The sequence below is a fragment of the Apodemus sylvaticus genome, chromosome 5, assembly GCF_947179515.1.
Source record: "Apodemus sylvaticus chromosome 5, mApoSyl1.1, whole genome shotgun sequence".
Lineage (NCBI taxonomy): Eukaryota > Metazoa > Chordata > Mammalia > Rodentia > Muridae > Apodemus > Apodemus sylvaticus.
In genome coordinates this window covers 17,438,961-17,458,616 of record NC_067476.1, presented here as the reverse complement: position 1 = coordinate 17,458,616, position 19,656 = coordinate 17,438,961, and the positions used below count along the sequence as shown (strand labels likewise).

At 39.7% G+C, this 19,656-nt stretch overlaps 1 protein-coding gene across 10 annotated transcripts in view; it reads left to right on the top strand.

Annotated features, from left to right (window-relative positions):
- The window catches only part of Dennd1a (DENN domain containing 1A), a 480,683-nt gene that overhangs the window by 200,028 nt on the left and 260,999 nt on the right, over positions 1-19,656 (top strand). Inside the window, exon 3 of one of the 10 annotated variants that reach the window (XM_052182393.1) lies at positions 10,350-10,371. The exons of the other annotated variants lie outside the window; for them this stretch is intronic. Within the exon in view, the coding sequence (XP_052038353.1) occupies positions 10,350-10,371 (22 nt within the window). The remainder of the gene's footprint in view (positions 1-10,349; positions 10,372-19,656) is intronic. 10 annotated transcript variants of the gene reach the window in all.

Genomic DNA, 19,656 nt, shown 5'->3' with positions numbered 1-19,656 from the left:
TTAAATGTAGTTTAAATGACCCACTGAGGAGTTTATGTCAGGGACTGATGAAAAGCCTGCAGTCTGTACTCTTTCCTCCAGAGTCGCCATGGAGAGATGGAAATGCTGTTCTGAGCTGACCTGAGCCAGTGGTCCTCGGCTCTAATCTCTGATTCCCAGATGATAGCAGATGTCTCTTTAGTGATTCCAGGTGTTCTGAACAGAGTACAATCTCTTATCTGACGCAGCCACAGCGACTCCTTAGAGTTCTTTCATATTACCTCTTTATAACATTTGAAGGATCGGGATTTCTTGACAGCTGCTGGAATGCTAACTCCCACTTAAAGGGACTCTGCTTCAAGTCCTCAGGTGATCTGTGGACTTTCATGCTGTACTGTTTGATTCAGGCCCACATACCAAATAGTTTTAATATGTTCTCTTTTTTCATTAAACAGATTTTGTCATGTCCAAGGGACTTCCTGCTGACAGCAGCTCTAACTCTTTCTTACCATCCAGGCGTTGCCTGACCCTTGTTAACTCTGCATATTTCCCTTCAGAATACCCCCATTGACATCTTCTTGGTGGTGGAGCTTTCCCTGCTCCTTCAGAAAGCAGCACTTCTTCCATAATTTCTGGAATGGTGTGCCCATTTTTGCTTTGAGGCGATTTCTTATTGGTCAGACTTGACCTGAGCATCACTGTTAAAGCAGGAGCTGAGGTATTTGGCACTTTCTGCCAAATTAAAGGTTAGAAAATTTGAAGGCAGAGTAGTATAGTTACAAAGAGAACTGATGAGTAATCTCAACTCTGCATTTAAATATTCTTTCAATTTGGAGCTAATTTAGTCAGCTGAGTTTTTTACAGCAGGCTGCATTTAATTTTGCTTGGTTAAATCCCTTTCTAAACCCAGTTTTTAAAAAATGCAACACTTCTCTGTTAGAAGTCAGGGGAGGCACAGATCTGTGTATATATAAATCTGGTGTCTGGTGCATGTAGGTATCATCATGGAGGCAGTACTAGTAAATATTTATGATTTTCTTACCTGTGTCAGCCTCCATTCTTTGTTTTAAAACTTTCAAAATATTTACTGAGTGTGTGTATACATGGGGGAGGGGCATGGGTGTGCAGCATTGCACATGTGGGAGCCAGAGGACAACTTGAAGGAGTTGGTTCTTACCTTCCATCATGTGGAATCCAAGGATGGAACTCAAATCAGTGGCTTAGTAGTAAGCTCTTTTGCCTGTTGATCCTCCTTGCCAGGCTTCAGGAACCATTCTAAATGCTCCAAATACACTCAGTTTTTTAAAAATCACCACAGTTTGTGAAGTCAGAACAGTTGCATCTCTAGTTAGTAAATGGATGAACAGAAGCACAGTGGGATTAATTTACAGAAGAATGGAACTAGAGCAAGGACACTAATGGCCAGGCCCACAGTGTTTGCTTTTCTGATTGTATTCACCACTTAATGAATACATTGTTTAAAAGTTAGGGCCATGTTTGTCTGATGGTTTCCATTTTCTTGATGAGTAAGTGTTGCAATACTGAGTTGGAAAGAAAGTATATGGAGACCAGAAGTTTTGATAGACAGAAGATTTAAAATATTCATGGAGAGTAACTAGTCAAAAAGAAGGGCTATTGAAACCTTAGATGATATGATTTACAGTAGTCAAGGAATTTTTAGAAATATATCTATGCGGAATGTCCCCCCAGCCATGAGCAACAGCCTAAAGGCAGGCACAGAGAAAATGAGCAGTTAGAGCCTTCTACAGTCAGCCATGCTCATGCAGGAAAGGGAGAGAGACCTGGGCCTTTAGTCTTGACGTGAGCCATAGAACAGGCTGGGAAGAAGGGGTAATCAAGGGCTGAGTACAGTGGAGTAGGAGTTATAAGACGACCCATACGTTTGGCTCAGAACTCGAGAGTCTCAAGCAGTGGTTTCAGAGGCAAAGCAGATTTGGTAATGGGGGTCATGTCAAGACTAAAGAATGAGGTGAAGAGACGCAGGAAACAGTGGCTTGTTGACATACAGGAATGGCCAGGTGTTAGTCTTTGCCTCTCTACTGTATGCATACAGTATTTCTGATTTGCAGCACATAGTATTTCCTAGTAGTAGTGGAGTTAGGAGACATTGCTGAATTTATATGTGAAAATATAAGTATATTTAATTTTAATTGGCAGAATGATATGTATTTGTGATATAATGTGTAATATTTTGATAGATTATAAATTATGTTATAAAATTATTAAATCAGGTAATTTGGCCTGTGAATATTAATACATATTTGCCAATTCCTTTTGTGTAAACATTCTCAAATTCATACTCAGAAGGAGTGATGGTTGCTTCCAAAATATTTTAGTTTGAGTTATATGTTGTTCCCACCGCTACATACAAATGACTAGAACTTGTTAAAAACTCAAACCAAGTTAGTATGATGCTGAAGTTTCCTCAGCGAGCCTTCATTAGCTGACTCGACAGTGCAGCTGCGCTTGGGTTGTCTTTTCTTGGCTGGAAAGTGACTCGAAAGGACTCCCTAGGGATAGTTTTGTTGAACTCAGCCTCACATTTTGGTATGCAGGCTCTGCAGTGATTTCCCAATTAATTGATTGTTTCCTAAAACCTAACAAAAACCTTTAAAATTTTTATTATATAGTTCCTTGTTGGATATTTGGTTGATGGTATAAAAGGACAGATTGGGACAAACAAAAATCTCTCATACTAGAATAACCTGTTCTTTTTTTTTTTTTTTAAAGAATTGTTTATTTTATGTATATGAGTGTAGCTCTCTTCAGACACACCAGAAGAGGGTATTAGACCCCATTACAGATGGTTGTGATCCACCATGTGGTTGCTGGAGCTTGAACTCAGGACCTCTGGCAGAGTAGTCAGTGTTCTTAACCACTGAGCCATCTCTCCAGCCAACCCCCTTCCCCTGCCCAAATACCCTGTTGGCTGTCTTTTCCTACTTTTGTATGTTGTGATGTGTGCTTTTTAAACTCGGGACTGTAGACATGGCTCAGTGGTTAAGAGCACTTGCTGCTCTTGCTAGGCACCTGGGTTTGGTTCCCCAGCACCAACACAGTGGCTCTCAATTGTCAAGAACTCAAGCTCCATGGAATTTAACATGCTCTTCTGGCCACTGTGGGTCCAGGCATGCACGTGGTAGTAGGCAGAGCAAGCATGCAAGCAAAATACTCATCCACATGAATAAAATAAGTAAAGAGAAATAGCAAGTGACAGAGCCTGTGTATCACTGACATAGTTGAGTGAAGACGTTGGCGGTGCTTTGGTAGCCTTGGTGTACTGAGATTTGTGTGGTGGGATGAAAAGAGAATTAACTAGGAAACCAGGAAGCTCACATTCTGATATTAGACCCACCAAACAGTTGCTGAAAGTTTCTAAACCTTGCTAAATGTCATTTTATATATGTGTGTGTGTGTGTGTGTGTGTGTGTATGTGTATGTATTTATATATGTATGGATGTATGAATATATAATCAGTAGTAGTAACCCTTAGTTTATATCCTGACTAATTTAGGCAAATGTCTGGCACATAGTAATTACTGAAACAAAAAAAGATAAATTTTGTCTCTTTAATACCCCCACCCTGTCCAACCCCATTGTTCCAGCACATTTTTAGATCATTTATTCTGAGGGAATTCTTAGTTTTTCACATTTCCTAGAAACTCTGTTAGTAAACCCCGTCAGTTTTCTAATTCTCATGAGTGTGTTCAGCTTTTGGGAGATAGCACTTCAGGTCACAGAGTTGTATTTGCCAGAATTGAGGTTTATGACGAGGCTGTTGTTGAGGAGCAGGTGTGCATAAATCCTATGCATGAATGTATACATAAGGTTTATAACCTTTTAATTCTAGACAAAGGTATCTGTAAAAATTTAGCAGGGACATGGGGAAGTGACGATAGGAATGCGTGATGAGTAAGAACCTTCTGCCTTTGGCTCTCTGAGGTCAATTTCAGAATGTAAGGAAGCTGACTCAATGGCAGCCATGGGAGGAGACTCAAGGAATTTGAGGCTAGGAATTTGTGATGAAAACAAGTCCCAGTGAGACTTGTTCAGTATGAGAATCACACCTGAAGGGCATGAGAATGGAGCACACACCTTCTTTCTGGAGACTGGGACATTGGTGCTCAGACAGGGCAAGAGGAAAGCTGGAAAGAGAAGTCATGTAAGCTGAGGTGGCTTCACATAGAGGAGCCGCTGAGCTGGCAGGAGACCTGTGTGCTCAGTTAAGCTTCCTCCCTGGAAGGGTTGCACTCTTAGACACAGAACAGTTTGAACACTTCAGTCCTGCTGGGCTGTGGAGTGGCAGCTTTTTCTATGTTGACTAGCTGGCTCAAGGTCAGTGCACAGAACAGTAGGCAGCCTCCTGACAGCCAACAGGGGCTGAGGCTGGGCTAGTTGTCCTGGCACTTTAAGTTAATTTCAAGTTATATGCTTATTCCAGGGTCATTTATTTTCTGTGAAATACCTGAAAGCAAACTGCCTAAGCCAGTGGTATCATGAAAAAAATCAGATGGTCATTTATTAACAATCCAGTTATCCAGTCAAAATCCAGAATCCAGTTAAAAGCACAGCACTGTGGCCAGTGAAGACAACCAAAGGCTTCAGGAACTTTTACTTACCTCTGGTTTAAATTTCTTGTTCTAAATTATATAATCAGTATTTGTTCATTACTAACCAACTTCCTCTTGCCCAACTGAAAAGGTGCTGCACAGGAACAGAAGAAGAAAGTCCTGTATAACCCTACCATCTGTATGCAACTATAGGGACAGACTCTTGTTTTTTCACATGCTCACATTTTGTACATGGTTGTTTAAAGTTTTTTTTCCAAGTCATGAATGTGTTTAGGCTCTGAAATAAGTACACAGCATACCAAAATATGAGGAACATTACTCATATTTTTCTATACCAGAATTTAGATTTCCAGCATATCAACATTTTTTGTAGATGACTAAAATAATACACATATTTAATTAAACGAATAATGGTAAATGCAACTCTCCTTTAACCACTCCTTATCTCCAATCCTCCATCCATAAGACACCTGCATGATATGAGTGTCGTACATGTATGGATATGTATACATGTTTGCGCACCTGTGCAAACAGATATGAAGCCCTAAACATGACATCATATATTTTCTTTGATTGGTCTATCCCTTGTTTTTGAGATAGGGCCTTTCAGTGAACCTAGAACCAATCATTTAAGCTAGATTCCTGAGGCCAGTGGGCTCCTGAGATCTACTTGTCTCCATGTACACAACTTCCCAGTGCTCGGGCTCATGTCATACCCTTATTTTAAGGAACAGACTCTAAGAATCCGACCTCTTGTCCTCTTGCTTATAAGGCAGACAGTCACCCGCCAGGCAGTCTCTCCAACAAATAGCAGGAAAGAACTTTCATGAGTAAATAATTATTACATGTGTTGTTTGATGCACATGTGAGAATCTTAACTTATTTGTAAAGAAAGTTATAAATGAATACCCCAAATCTGTTCATTTCTCAGCCTTTCTCATTCATTTAATGGCAACACCATTAATGGTGTTAAAACCTGAATGCTGCCCTAGACTTCTCTCCTCTGCTCACACACTATGGCTCCCACTCAACAGCCAATTCAGCTTCACTCTGTATTCAAATGTGTCTAGGATTTGATGACCTCTTTCTACCTCCAGCTAATGCTAGTGATCCAAAAAAGCACCATTTGCTTTCTTTGTTGTTTTTTGTTTCTTTGTTTGATACAGGGTTTCTTTGTGTAGCCCTGGCTGCCCAGACACAAAGACCTGCCTGTCTCTGTCTCTCAAGTGCTGGTATTTAAGGCTTGTGGCCCCACTGGCTGGCAATACCTCCATTTCCTAATGGTGAGATAGTGCTGTTAGTATTCCTATTCTAGTTTTAATCACTATCCTGGTTGGCTTTAACTTGACACATTTTCTAGAGAGGGAATCTCAACTGAAGAATTCCCTAGATCATGGGGATTGTCTTGGCATATGAGGGCCCAGCCTACTGTGGGTGTCAACATTCCCTTGACAAGTGGTCCCAAACTGTATAAGAAAGCTAGCTGAGTATAAGTCTGCCTACTAACCAACAAATAGCATCGTCTGTGATTCCTGGCCACTGCTTCTTTGACCATGAAGTGAGTTCTTGGCCAGACATAATGCTATAGAATAGCAAGAAGGCCTGTCCTTAAGTGCCTGCCTTGGCTTCCCTCAGTGATGGACTGTGACCTGGAAATTAAGCCACCTTTGATTCCCCTAAGTTGCTTTTGGTTAGAGTGTTTTATCACACCAGCTGGAAGGAAATGAGAACAACCTCCTAGATGCATTTTCTTTCATTGGTGTTCTTCATCTGTAGCACAGAAAAGGCTTTGAATGACCTTTCTCCATTCTCCCAAGTAGGTTACATAAGCCAGTCTCACTCTAGCTCTGTACGAGAGTGGTTAACTCATTACATATAAAGGAATACTAAGGCATCAGGCTTAGTTCTTCCCTGCTCTTACCAGACTATATTCTTTAAAAGTATTCATTACTTGTAATTTATTCTTTGAAATTATCATACATGCATACAGTACGTTCTTTTTATTTTTATTGAATATAATCTTCATTTACATTTCAAATGCTAAAACCTTTCCCAGTTTCCCCCCTCCCTGAAAACCCCCATCCCCTCCTCCCACCCCCCTGCCTCCAAGTATATGCCCCTCTACCCCACCCACTCCCACCTCCCTCCCCCCCTCGATTTCCCTTTGTTGGGGCATCTATTGAGCCTTCACCTGACCAAGGACCACTCCTCCCAATGATGCTCTACAAGACATTCCTCTGCCACATTTTTGGCTGGAACCATGTGTATCCTTTGATTGATGGTTTAGTTCCTGGGAGTCCTGGGGCATCTGGGTGGCTGACTTCATTGTTCTTCCCATGGGGCTGTAACCCCTTCAGCTTCTCCAAACCACCCTCCAGCTCCTCCATTGGGGACCCCACGCCTAGTCCAATGGTTGGCAGCTAGCATCTGCCTCTGTATGTGTAAGGCGCTGGCAGGGCCCCTCCTGAGACAACCATGGTATGCTCCTTTTGGTGTTCACTTCTATATATAGTGCATTCTTACTACTCACCTCTCACTGTCTCCTACCTCTCTTCCACCTTTGTTCTCCCTCCCCCCTCCATTAGTCTCTTTCTCATGATCACACCTGTTTTGTTTTGTGGCACACAAAGTTTAACCAGGGCTTTAGACCCTGTTTGTATGATCCTGATTTTGAACTGTACCTAGGATCCTGGTTGAGTCACCATTCAGTACACATCTAAAGACTATGATTCTCCTACTGAATACATTGTAGCCAATCATTGAGCAAGGTGGGATAGGGTCCCACTAGCCCTCCTCTATGCATGTGTGACATTCAAGCCTAGTCTTTGTGCAAGTCTAGTACAGCAGTGGCTGTGTTGGACCTTGAAGGTAGCATGTAGCAATCTTTCTCCCTATCTTCTGACTCATATTCTCTCCATGCCTCTTCTGTAGTGCTCACTGAGCAGAGATGGTTTCACTTATTTCAAGTCACAAACTAGAGTTGAGGACTGACCTTTAACTTCTGACTGTCCTGCCTTTAGCTCCCTAGTGCTGGGACAGGTGTGTGCGCTGGGCACTGAGCATGCTAGGCAAGCGTGTAACTAAATGGACCTGCATGCCAGCTTCATTATCTACCCATATGTAACAAACATCTCCTTGTTTAAACGTTCCTAGCTTCACTTTGAAGAAGTCTTTGCAGTTCGAGGTCCTTCATGATCTGACCCTGTTTACCTCTCTTTATCACATGTTCCTGCTTCAGTTTACTCTCTGTCAGCTGGGCATACTGGGCTGTGTTCCATCTGTCTGGATTTTTTTCTGGGTAATTGTATGACACTCCCCCAGCTGGCTGTGCTCAAATGTGAACTGGTTAGGAAAGCCTTCCAGATCACTACCTATAATCAGCCCTGATCTCCTTTGTCTGGCTTATTTTTTTAATATACCATTTTCCCGGTGTTGTTACCTATACTTTCTGTCATTAATTCATTTGCTCCTATTTATTTACATTGGAAATTTGATGTCTGTATTATGATCATCAAATCATAGCTCAACAATTATTTTCATAGTCTTTCCCAATCTTTCTAAAGAAAAATTATGTACAATGAAGTATCTGTTCCCCCAACCTACGATTTTTATTGATTGTTTGAGAATTTCATATCATATACACCATTTCACTCACTTCCCAGCAAAAAGAAAACACACATACATAACACACATAAAACAAACAAACAAACAAAAACCCCAACCAAACAAAAATAAAACAAATCCAATTTGTATTGTCTTTATACTCACTGAAGCATGGTCAAACTCTCAGTGGCCTGCCTTCTCTTCTTCTTCTTCTTTTTTTTGTTTTTGTTTTTGTTTCGTTTTGTTTTGTTTTCGAGACAGGGTTTCTCTGTGTAGCCCTGGCTGTCCTGTAACTCACTCTGTAGAGCAGACTGGCCTCGAACTCAGAAATCTGCCTACCTCTGCCTCCCAAGTGCTGGGATTAAAGGCGTGTGCCACCACCGCTCGGCTCTCCCCATCTTCAATAGAACTGAGTCCTTCTCCTCCCACACTACTGCCAGAAGCCAACAATTGTGGAGAGCTAACTTCAACATCCGTCACACTTTTTTAAGAGTTTTCTTCAATGGTTTCCTGTTTAGGCTGTTACTTGTTGGGGGTGGGGTCAGCTTGAGGGAGGAGTAGGGGTCATCCAGAAGCCTTCCATGTCCCTCTTCCTCGTCTGTGCACCTGCAGTCATCAATATCACTGCAAAAGTAGCTTCCTTGCTCTTTATAGTCAGTGGGATTGTGGGTCACAGGCCTCCACATGGTTTCTGGTGACAGTACAAACCAGGAACATGGCCTCTGGCTGTAGTAGGTCATTGATCCAGACAAGACCCTGGGAGGCAGCTCAGACCATGGATATCACCATGGCCTCAGTGACAGCACAGGCCACTCACATCAGTATGGCCCTCAGTGGCAGCAAAGCTCGAGGACATCACCAAACTTCAGTCAGTGGCACAAACCGTGTATGTCCACATGGATCTTGGGTTGCAACATGGACCACAGATACCAACATGTTCTCCTGTGGCCTAATGGACCACAGTGGTCCGTTACGGAGGTCCAATCTGTCACTGGTCAGAGCCAAGGTAATCCCACAGCTAGGCGTTGTGTTTAGGGGCTGAGTCTGCATAAGCTCCAGGTGCTGCACAGCACCTCGTTGATGACCCCCCTGAGCAACCACATGTTCTGCTGTAGGCCTCTCAGCCCTCTGTCACACCTGCCACTGAGACATGTCTCCAGTTCCGCCTCTCTCCACAGTATGAGCATAGCTCTGCCCTTCATCTTTCCCACCTTTCCATCAAACTCTGTCCATCATGGTGTCATCTGCCCTGCATGGGGCAGGGCAGGCAGCCAGAATGGGTCAGGTCAGCCTGGCTGACTGGAAGTACAAGATCTTAATTCTGTCATTTCAATATCTTGTCAAACAGAGATGCCTTTGTGATCCAAATCATTATGAAAACATGGAGTGCTACTACTTCTTCCCCCCACCCCAGAATATTCCCTCAGTCTTCATTGTCCCTCTTGCCTCTGTCCTGGCTCATAAATTAAATCATATGTATTCTCTGCAAGGCTTCTTTACAGCCAGAATTTGTTTTGAGATGTACCCATGCTGTTGGGTTAACACATCCTTCTTTTATTATATTTCTGAATGTTAATTCATTACATGGTTACATTGCTGTTTATATTGTTCTTGTTGCATTTCCAATTATTGACTGCCAAGGAGTAATGCTTCTGTGAACCTTCTGATGCAAGGCTGTCTATGGCCATGCATTTTTATTCTTAGGTAAACCAAAATAAATTGCTACATCACAAGACGGGTCTTTTTTTTTTTTTTGTCATTTTAAAATTAGTTTATATTGTAGAAAATATTGAGTTCATTCCAGTATTTCCATGTCATGTATATAAGGTATTTTGTTGTCTACTTAGTTTTTATAGGAGATTTCCAGACGTTTTCTGGAAGTATATGATTTAACATTCCTGTCAGCAGTGTCTGAGAGCTCCAGTTGCTCTGTGCACCTACTTTTTGTGTTGCTGCCTTTTTATCTTAGACATTCATTGTGTCTCATGGTGGTTTTATTTTACATTTCTCTGGTGACTAATGAGCATTTTAAAAATATGTTTATTGGCACATGAAGAATCTGGTCCAATGTTTGATTATTTATAGAGTTTGAGTTCTAGGTCTTTACAGTTGGGAAATATTTTCTTTCAGAATTGGAATTGCTTGTTCATTCTCTTTTTCCTTTTTGTTTCTTAGGATTCATTTTTATTTTATATGGGTGAGTATTTTGTATATATTTATGTTTGTGCACCATGTGTATGCCTAAAAACTCTGGAGGCTAGAAGAAAACATTGGTTTCTCTGAAACTGGAGTTACAGGCAGTTGTGAGTGGCCATTGAGTGCTAGGAACTAAACTCCATGGGTACTTTGCAACAGCAGCAAATACTCAAAACCACCCTCCAGCCCCATTCACTTTCATGATAGTGGCCTTTGATGAGCAGAACTTCTTAGGTTGATAAATTTTATCAGTATTATCCTGTTATGATTAATTTTGGTTTTCTATAAGAAAACTTTGTCCATGTCTTGTAATATTTTCTTATTCTATATTCTGCAAAACTTATGTATAGGTGAAAGAACTATCCAAAACTAACATTTGTGTTTGGTATAAGGTAGTTTGTTCACTTTTTGATGTGCAGTTATCCAGTCTTTTTACTACTTTTGTAGACACACTTTTTCCTGTTTGGATTGCTTTGGCTCCCTGGTAGGTGAATGTGTCCTATGGCTATTTACTATGATATACAGGTATTTGTTAATCCCTATACCTTGATGTCTTAGTTATTGTGGCTTTAGAGTGAGAAATGACTTTTGCTCACATATATCTTCCTACTATGGTTGTTTTTCAAGATTTTTTTTAAAATAAACTTTTTTTTTTTTTTTTTTTTAGAGAGAGGGGTATTTTACAGGTAGTTTAATCAGTTTCTGTAAAAATATGTGGGGGAGTTTGGATTGGAATTGTATTGACCTCACACCCCAGTTTATAGAGAATATCCTAACAACATTGAGCGTTTTAACCCCCGCACATGGTATCTGTCCTCATTTATGGTGCCTTTACTCTCCTCAGCCTTTCTTCACCTGCTGGTTGCATATCTTCTGTCACTTATTTATAGGTATTTTACTTTTTAACTATATGAATAGAACCTTTCCTTTCTAGTGCTATGTTTGCAATTCCTTGTTGTGCTGTTGTATGCACAGTCACTGTTTTGATGTTGACCCTGTATCCTTGACCTTGCTAATGTCAGTTATGAGTCCTACTTCTGAGATTCTCTAGGAAGTGTAAACAGTAATGCCTCCTGTGTGTAGTGATTTTTCCTTCTGAATTTTTGTTCTCATTTCTAGTTCTCTCCTGTTGCTGTGGATAGGCCCTTGAGTGCTATGTTGAATGCTGAACAGAAATGGGGAGAGCCAATATTTTTTTCTTGTTCCCAGTTGTAAAGGGAACAGCATCATAATGTAAGTGTAATAATATAAACTATAGATTGTTTTCCAGAGATGCCCTTTAAAGTATTCAAAGTAGTTCTCTCCTAGTTCACTGAGAAGGTTTTAAAATTCTAAGGAGGTTCTAGATGTGGGTTTATCTGTTGTGAACATTGCTTTCTTCTTTCTTCTTGATTCTTAATGTTAACAGCCCATTTTATAAAGTCTTTTTTTTTTTTTTTTACATTTTATTGGTCTTGGTGTATTTTAGAATTTTGTCTTCATTCCTGAGAGATGAGATGATATATCTTTTGTAATATCTTTGTCTGCTATTTTGACAAAGATTTTAAATTTTGTCTTCCATATTTAGATTTTAAACCTGGGTTTTTTTGTTTGTTTGTTTGTTTGTTTTTGTTATGAGTAGTGCACAGTTGAGATCCAGTTTTATTTATTTTGTTCCCACTCAAGTATTGAGTTCAGCTCTAACATGCATGTTCAGTATCCTCTCTTTCCCTTGTGTTTGCTTGGTGTTTCATTTTGTTCTTGTGCCAGCCCTGTCATATATCAAGTTTCCCTGTTTGCCTGGGTCTTATTTATGTGCTGTATTGGTTAGTGTGTTTCTCTCAGTGTCAATATCTTGTTGTGTTAACTAACTATAGTCCTTGTAGCTTTCTAGAAAGTTTTTCACCCTGTTTCTTTACATAATGTTTTAATTTTCTTGGTTTCTACCTTCCTATACAAATTTAACTGCTGTTGACTTTCATAAAATCCAGGTTGATATTTTGATTGGACTTCACTGAAGTGAATCAACAGCTCTTTGTTGAACATGGTATCCAATTTATTAGTTTTCTTTTGATGACATTTAAAATACTCTCCATAATGATCCATATCTTTAGCACATTTTCCTCTTAATAATTTTCTATAGATTCTGTAAGTATATTTTTAATTACATTTTCTATTCTTCTTTTATATAAAAATGCATTTGATGTAAAATATCAATCTTCGCCACGGTCCCTAATAAATTTTAGCAGTTTTTATACCTTTTGGATTTCATATAGAAAACTTTATGACTTCTAACTGGCTGTGACTGCCCCCCTAGGCTCTGTATCTCCCTCCCTGCGTCCCTCCCTCCCTTCCTCCCTCTATTCCAGCACCGCCCCCCCTTACCTCTTCTCTCCTCTATATCCTTCCTTCTTGTCTGAGCTGTCTGTGCTTTGGTGTCACTGCTGTGATGCTGAGACATAAAGGTAATGAATTTCCTTGGGGCCTGAGAGACAGCTCAGTGAAGGCTGTGGAACAGCTCCAAGCCTGTCAGTCTTACTTCAGTTTCCAGGACCACATGGTGGAAGGAGAGAAACAACTCCTGCAGGCTGTTTTTATTTTTTAGTTCAGGGTCTCTCTGTGTACTTCTGTAGAGCAGACTGGCCTGTAGCTTATAGAGATCCACCTGCCTCTGCCTGCCAAGTGCTGAGATTGGAGGAATGTACCACCATGCTTGGTTAAACAAATGCAGTATTTAAAATACTTAAAAAGATGTTGAGCTTTCTTATTTTGCTCCTAAGATAAATCGAGTACTTTATCTCTGCTAAGACAGGTCAGACGTGGTCTTCATTACTCAGAGGGGTTCCTTCCTGTTTGATTTGTTGGCTTGCTTGCCACATACCTCTAATTGCTGCCCTTAAACTGTTTCACTTATTCTCTCTTGCTGTTTTTAATTTGGGTTTTTGTCCTTTCCTCAGTGCTTTGTCTGTGATGTGGGTTTTGTTTGTTTGTTTGTTTGTTTAAATCTTGCATGAGATTTCTGGTCCAGCTATTCTAGAATCTCCTGTGCTTTTAATTCTTCATAGTTTGACTTGTTTCCTTCTGGTTTTATGTTCATTGGAAGTCTGATTAGGATAGGTTAGATTTATTTTTTTATTTTATTTTATTTTTTAATTAATTAATTAATTAATTAATTTATTTATTTTTGCCTCTGAAGTATTTAATTTTCACCACCTAGCCCGTTTTTCAAACTTATGGGACTGGAGACATGGTGCAGTGGCTAAAGGCGCTTGCTGCTCTAACATGAAAATCAGAATGTAGATCCCAGTATCTGTGTCTGTAGGCTCACAAGCACCTATAACTCTAAGTATAAGATATCTGACACCTTTTTCTGGCCTCAGAGGAAACCCGTGTATACATGCTCATGTGTACCTGTACTCACATAGGAACATACACATGTAAATAATTTAAAAATCTGAAAAAAGTATGTGAACATAAAGAGTCTAGATTAATTATAGTATTGGGAAAATTTTCAAAATTACCTCATCTTTAAATTTACACACACACACGCACACGCACACACAAATATTCAACTATTGAGAAAGTAGGAGATCGTGTCTTATAATATGGATGGCTCTGTGAGCTAATCCGGTTAAGTGAGACTAGTCAAGGGCAGGTAGATAATTATCACATGGTATCATTCATGGGAAGAAAAATAAACAATATCCTAGAAGAAACATGTGGTATACTTATCTTACTCTTACTTACTCTTATCTAGAAGGGGAGGCTAGAGAGGGCAGAGGAAAATTATATAAAAGATGCCAAAACACAGGCAGATGGGGAGGGGATTACTCTGGTGTTCTGTAGCACAGCTGCGTAATTCAGCCTATAACAATTTATGATATATTTCAAAAATAAATAGAAGTACTGAAGATTTTAAAGCATAAAATGACCCATGTTGGGCTTGCAAGATGGCTCAGTTGGTAAAAGTACTTCCCTCCAAGCTTGACAATTTGAGTTCAGTCCTCAGAACTCACGTGGTAGAAGAAGGGAACTGACTTCCATATGCTGCCCTTGGATCCCACACATGTGCTGTGCTACATTTATGTGTGCAAGCTTGCATACATGTACACAGAAATAAATAAAGATGATTAAATTTTTAAATAAGAAATGATAGCTGTTAATGAAGCTCGAAGTGTTAATTTCCAATTAACCAATTAGATAACCAATTACCAATTAAATAACGAATCATATATATAGAGAGAGTTATCAACAATATTTCACAAATATTGTTGTGTTGTATTCAAAAAAGAGCTAAATGAAGAGATACAGCACACCTTTAGAACCAGAGACTCACTGTTGTCATATATGCAATGGTCTGTATCACCTATCAGCATAGCTAGGTTGTGATGGTAAAAGTGAATTTGTGAAAGGAGGAAACCAAACACTCGGGCGGCTGAGGCAAGAGCTGTAGTGAGTTGAAGGCCAACCTGAGCTATAGTATAAATAATCTATAAAGCACTCATTACCTAACTGAAAGTCTTACTATACAGCCATAAACAAAATATTGTGGTTCAACACAAAGATAGATTTATCCAGCAGTGGTACTGAATAGATTAACCAAAACCACAAAAAAAAAAAAAAAAAAAAAAAAATTGAATCACGATGCTCAAAGGTGAGGTTGCTTGCCTCACAAGCCTAGCCACCAGTCCAAGCCCAGGAGTCCACATAAAAGTGACCAGCTCTTTACTGCCCTTGCCTTGCTCTCTCAATTCCTCACCTCTTTTTTTATTTATCGTCGTTATATGTATATATTATATACATACATATTCCTAAATATAATCTGCTTAGTTTGTAAAATGGTGTGTGTGTGTGTGTGTGTGTGTGTGTGTGTGTGTGTGTGTGTGTTTATTTTCCATTGGCATTGGATAACCAGTTGGTGTAGTCTTCCTTGGGGAAGGAAGACTATTTCTCCCACTTTTAGCACCCCTTAGTTGCTGGTAGTTCTTTGTCTAAAATTAAGACCTGGTAGTTTTTATGCTATCTACTTTGTTGTGTATGTTGCTTGTATCCATATTTGGATCATATTTAGGCAGTCATGTTGATGGGACTTTATGGGTGCAGCTTCTGGGGTTACTAAGAGACACGGTCTCACAGAAAACTTGCTAATTCTTTGGCTGTCTTTCTGCCTACTCTTTTTCAGTGTTCCCTAAGCCTTAGAAGTGTTAGTTACTTTGTAGATGTGTCCACTGGGACTGGGCTTCAGAACTCTTCATTTTACTTAGTATGCATAGGCTCTTAAAAAAAAAACCACATTATTCAACAGTTGGCATCCACAGCAAATAAATAAAACTGACTTTGAATAAATGTAATTTTTGATAATATAAGAAGAAAATCATTAGCTTTGTTTATTTACTTGTCTTTTGAGAAACCCAGACCAGCCTTGAACCCAGTAATCCCTGTCTTAACTTCACTGTGTGCTGGAATTATAGGCATGCTCACATACTCAGTAAATCTAATTACTTTGAATAATACCTTCAAAAAGTAGAAATTCTGCTTTGTTTCCTTTTAATTATTTGGTAAATATAATATACATATGTACATATTTCAAAAGTCATGTTTAAGATCCTATACCTTTATTTGCTAACTTTTCTGTATATCCTGATTTTCTCCCTTAGGACAGTTCCTCATTTTACCTAGGAACTGTCTGCTGTTGGAGTCATTAGGAACAGTGACTGCAGCTGCTGTCTGTTACTTTCAGCCTGGAAGCTGTTTTGAACTTGCGATATGAACTATACTGTTATAAGAATTCTTTTGAGTAGGTAATACCATCTTATAGAAAAGAAAACAAGGGTTAAGTAACTTGCCAAGTTTGAACCTGTTGAACTTTGTTTTATAACAACTGTCCCCACAAGTGGCCCCAGATTCTAAGAAGTTGCTCATTTCTGCCTCTTCTGTCCTGTCTGGCATGGTAATGACAGAGTTCTTTTCTCTTGGTCTTCAGGTGTTTGTGTTGCTCCTCTACATTCTTTTCTTTGGTTGGGAATAGAGTGTCTAAAAAGTCCTTGCGTTCGTGATAAGCAGTTTCTGTGGGTCATGCCCTGTTCTTTTCCTTTTCAAGTTTAAGGATCAGGTACTGTTGGTGTTCCCATGTCTCATACTCTCCAGTCTCTTGGGTTTTGTACTGAAGCTCCAGAAATCTTGGAAACCTATAACAGAAGGGAGGGGCAGAGGATAAGGAAGGGTAGAAGGAGAAAACTTGGAAGCTGATTGGTAAGTTGAAGAGAGTCTGGTAGGCTATATAATAAATAGAACATATATCTTTTTTTTCTTCTTTTTTTTATTTGATATATTTTTTATTTACATTTCAAATGATTTCCCCTTTTCTAGACCCCTACTCCCCGAAAGTCCCCTCAGCCCCCTTCCCTCCCCCCTGTTTTCCCACCTAACCCTTCCCACTTCCCTGTTTTGGTTTTGCCCTATACTGCTTCACTGAGTCTTTCCAGAACAAGGGGCCACTCCTCTGTTCTTCTTGTACCTCATTTGATGTGTGGATTATGTTTTTGGTATTCCAGTTTTCTAGGTTAATATCCACTTATTAGTGAGTGTATACCATGATTCATCTTTTGAGTCTGGGTTACCTCACTTAGTACGATGTTCTCCAGGTATCCCTCAACAGAAGAGTGGATGCAAAAAATGTGTATATCCACACAATGGAGTACTATTCAGCCATTAGAAACAATGAATTCATGAAATTCTTAGGCAAATGGATGGAGCTGGAGAACATATATCTTTAAATGAACTTATCAGGCAGAGAACCTCCTTTAGAAATGGTGCAAGGAAGAAGAGGACTATGAAACTCAAGGGTATGAAATAACTATATGTATGTGTATTTGTTTAATGGAAAACTGGAAAACTGGGAAACAACATGAACTCTGCAAGCAGATCTTCTTTGGGTTAGAATTCTAAGCTCTCTCTTAATGCAAAAGGAAGGACCCTTTTCTTGTCTATATAGGTCTAATTTCCTTCAGCCAGAACAGGCCTGAACTGACATATGTGACAGTGCTTAGGAATGTGGCCTTTACATGGCACTTTATGACGTCTCCTTGAGGTGATTCACAGAGGGTGCTGGCAGAGAAGCTGCTCTCTCTTCTTGTTTTTTCTTCTTTGTTTTCTAGTGCCCAGCCTACCTAACCTTGAACAACTGACCCAGAGAAGATAGCCACAGTAATTTAGAGAGGAACATGTTCAATCTTTGCCTCTTCTCTGTCTAATGAGTCCCTGTAAAAAATATATCAAAAGAAATTCTCATCTCAGAGTCCTCATATTTCAAAGTCGGGTGTATGTATTATAAGAACTGCTGATTCATTAGGAATGCTTCCTAATTCCAGTGCAACAGCTGCTTCTGGTTAGAACAAACTCCTGCTCTTTGTGCCCTCTCCCTCTGAGGAGATCTTAAATTTTGGCTTAAGATTTTCCTCTTGCTTCATTCAGCCTTTTCTTTCCATTCTGATTTTGCCCCTTTATTATAGTTGTTTTATCCTTCTCAGTATTCATGCAACCTGAACAGCCTACTGTACCTGTGCCTTACCTTTAAAAATGGCTTTTTAAAAAGATTACAAACACTAATAAAACTCTTATGGTGGTGCTTTTTGTTTGCATTCACAGTGACAGCGGAGTATATTGTACAGCAATAAAGAGAAAAGTTGAGATGTGTTGTAGTCATGAATTCTAAGTGCAGTGATTTAAAGTACTGGGAACATTTCAGAAACCGCCATTGTGTGTTAAATGAAACCACTGTATTAGTGTATCATAGCATGCTGTTCTAATCACTTTCTTCCAAATACCAGCTTTTGAAAGAAACAGGCTGTATTTTTTTTATATATAAAATCTGCAATAGTATAATTGAACAGCTCTGCAGAACAGGTACATGAACATGGTGATATGCATTCAAATGTCTCTCTGTCCGTAATGAGCGGATTGAGGTTCACAGTTGCAAGGCTTGCCGTTTATTTTCTGATTTTATATTCTGGACCCAGACAAAAGTACCTTAAAAAAACTAAGAGAAAAAGGTAGAGGGAAATTGTTCATAAAAAATCAGATAACCTTTTGTGGAAACCACTATTGGATTTGGGGTTCTCATTGTCTTCATTCAGCTGTCTATAAAGTCTTTTGACGTCCTCTTGTCAAATACACACACACACACACACACACACACACACACACACACATGGGGGGGGGGCTGGAAATGTAGCTGAATGGTAGAGTGCCTAGCATTTGCAAAGTCCAGAGTTCAGTCCCCAGTACTGTCCACCCACCCCTAGTAAAAGGTAGTAAAAAATAAATAAATTTTTCCTATGTAATCATTTCAAATTTTAGAATGTTTTGGATTTATTTATTTTAATTTTTGTGTGCATAGACGTTTTGTCTGCATGCATATTTGTGTAGCACATGTTTGTAGTGCTCACAGAAATGAGAAAAAGAAGGTATCAGATCCCCAGATCTGGAGTTAGGAATGGTTTAAGCCACCGTGTGAGTGTTGGGAACTGAACTTGGGTCTCTGGAATAGTCAGTGCTCTTAACTGCTGAGCCATTTCTGCAGCCCCATCTTTTTATAACTGCTAACAACTTCTGTTGGTGGGGCAGGGAGCCTCCCATATACATGGAGTCACTCATGAGTGAGATCTTGGGTGCCTGTGCTACTTCCTTCATAGAATTTGCTTAGTCATGATATGTGCTGACTTGCAGGTCTGACTGTCCACTAGACACTGAGACTGGAGATTGTGTTTGACTCACCCACTTTCTTCAAAGGGTCTTACTACCAATACATGTTTGATGACCAAATGAGTCATAGAAGTCTAAGTCCTGTAGATGTCAGAGAAGTTATCAAACTCTGCAGAAGATAGAGATGAACAGATATTTCAAATCCTGGTTAGGACAAGATTATGCAGATTCAATATAGAAGTAATTTTGAGCTTCAGGGCAGTTCTAGTCATTGAAGGAGACCCTTCAGTTCTTTCTCCAAGAAAAGAGAACCTTCCTCCTTTTTTGCTTGGTGGGAGGAAGAGTAGGGGTAGGAAGGAGATAGAGTAGTGTTAGAGAGCTGCCACTCACTTGGGACAGGTGACCGTGGGCTTGTTTAAATGTCCTTCAGATTCTGAAGATATGTTACTCCAGGGAAGTTCCTTATATTATCTGTGTTTATATTCTTTCTACAAAATGAGAACCAAACAATTTAGAGTAACTGACTGAGTCAGGTAGAAGCAAAACTTGTACAGACCCAGTGTGGCCATATTTCTGGGCTACAAGAAAACATGATATAGAGTTC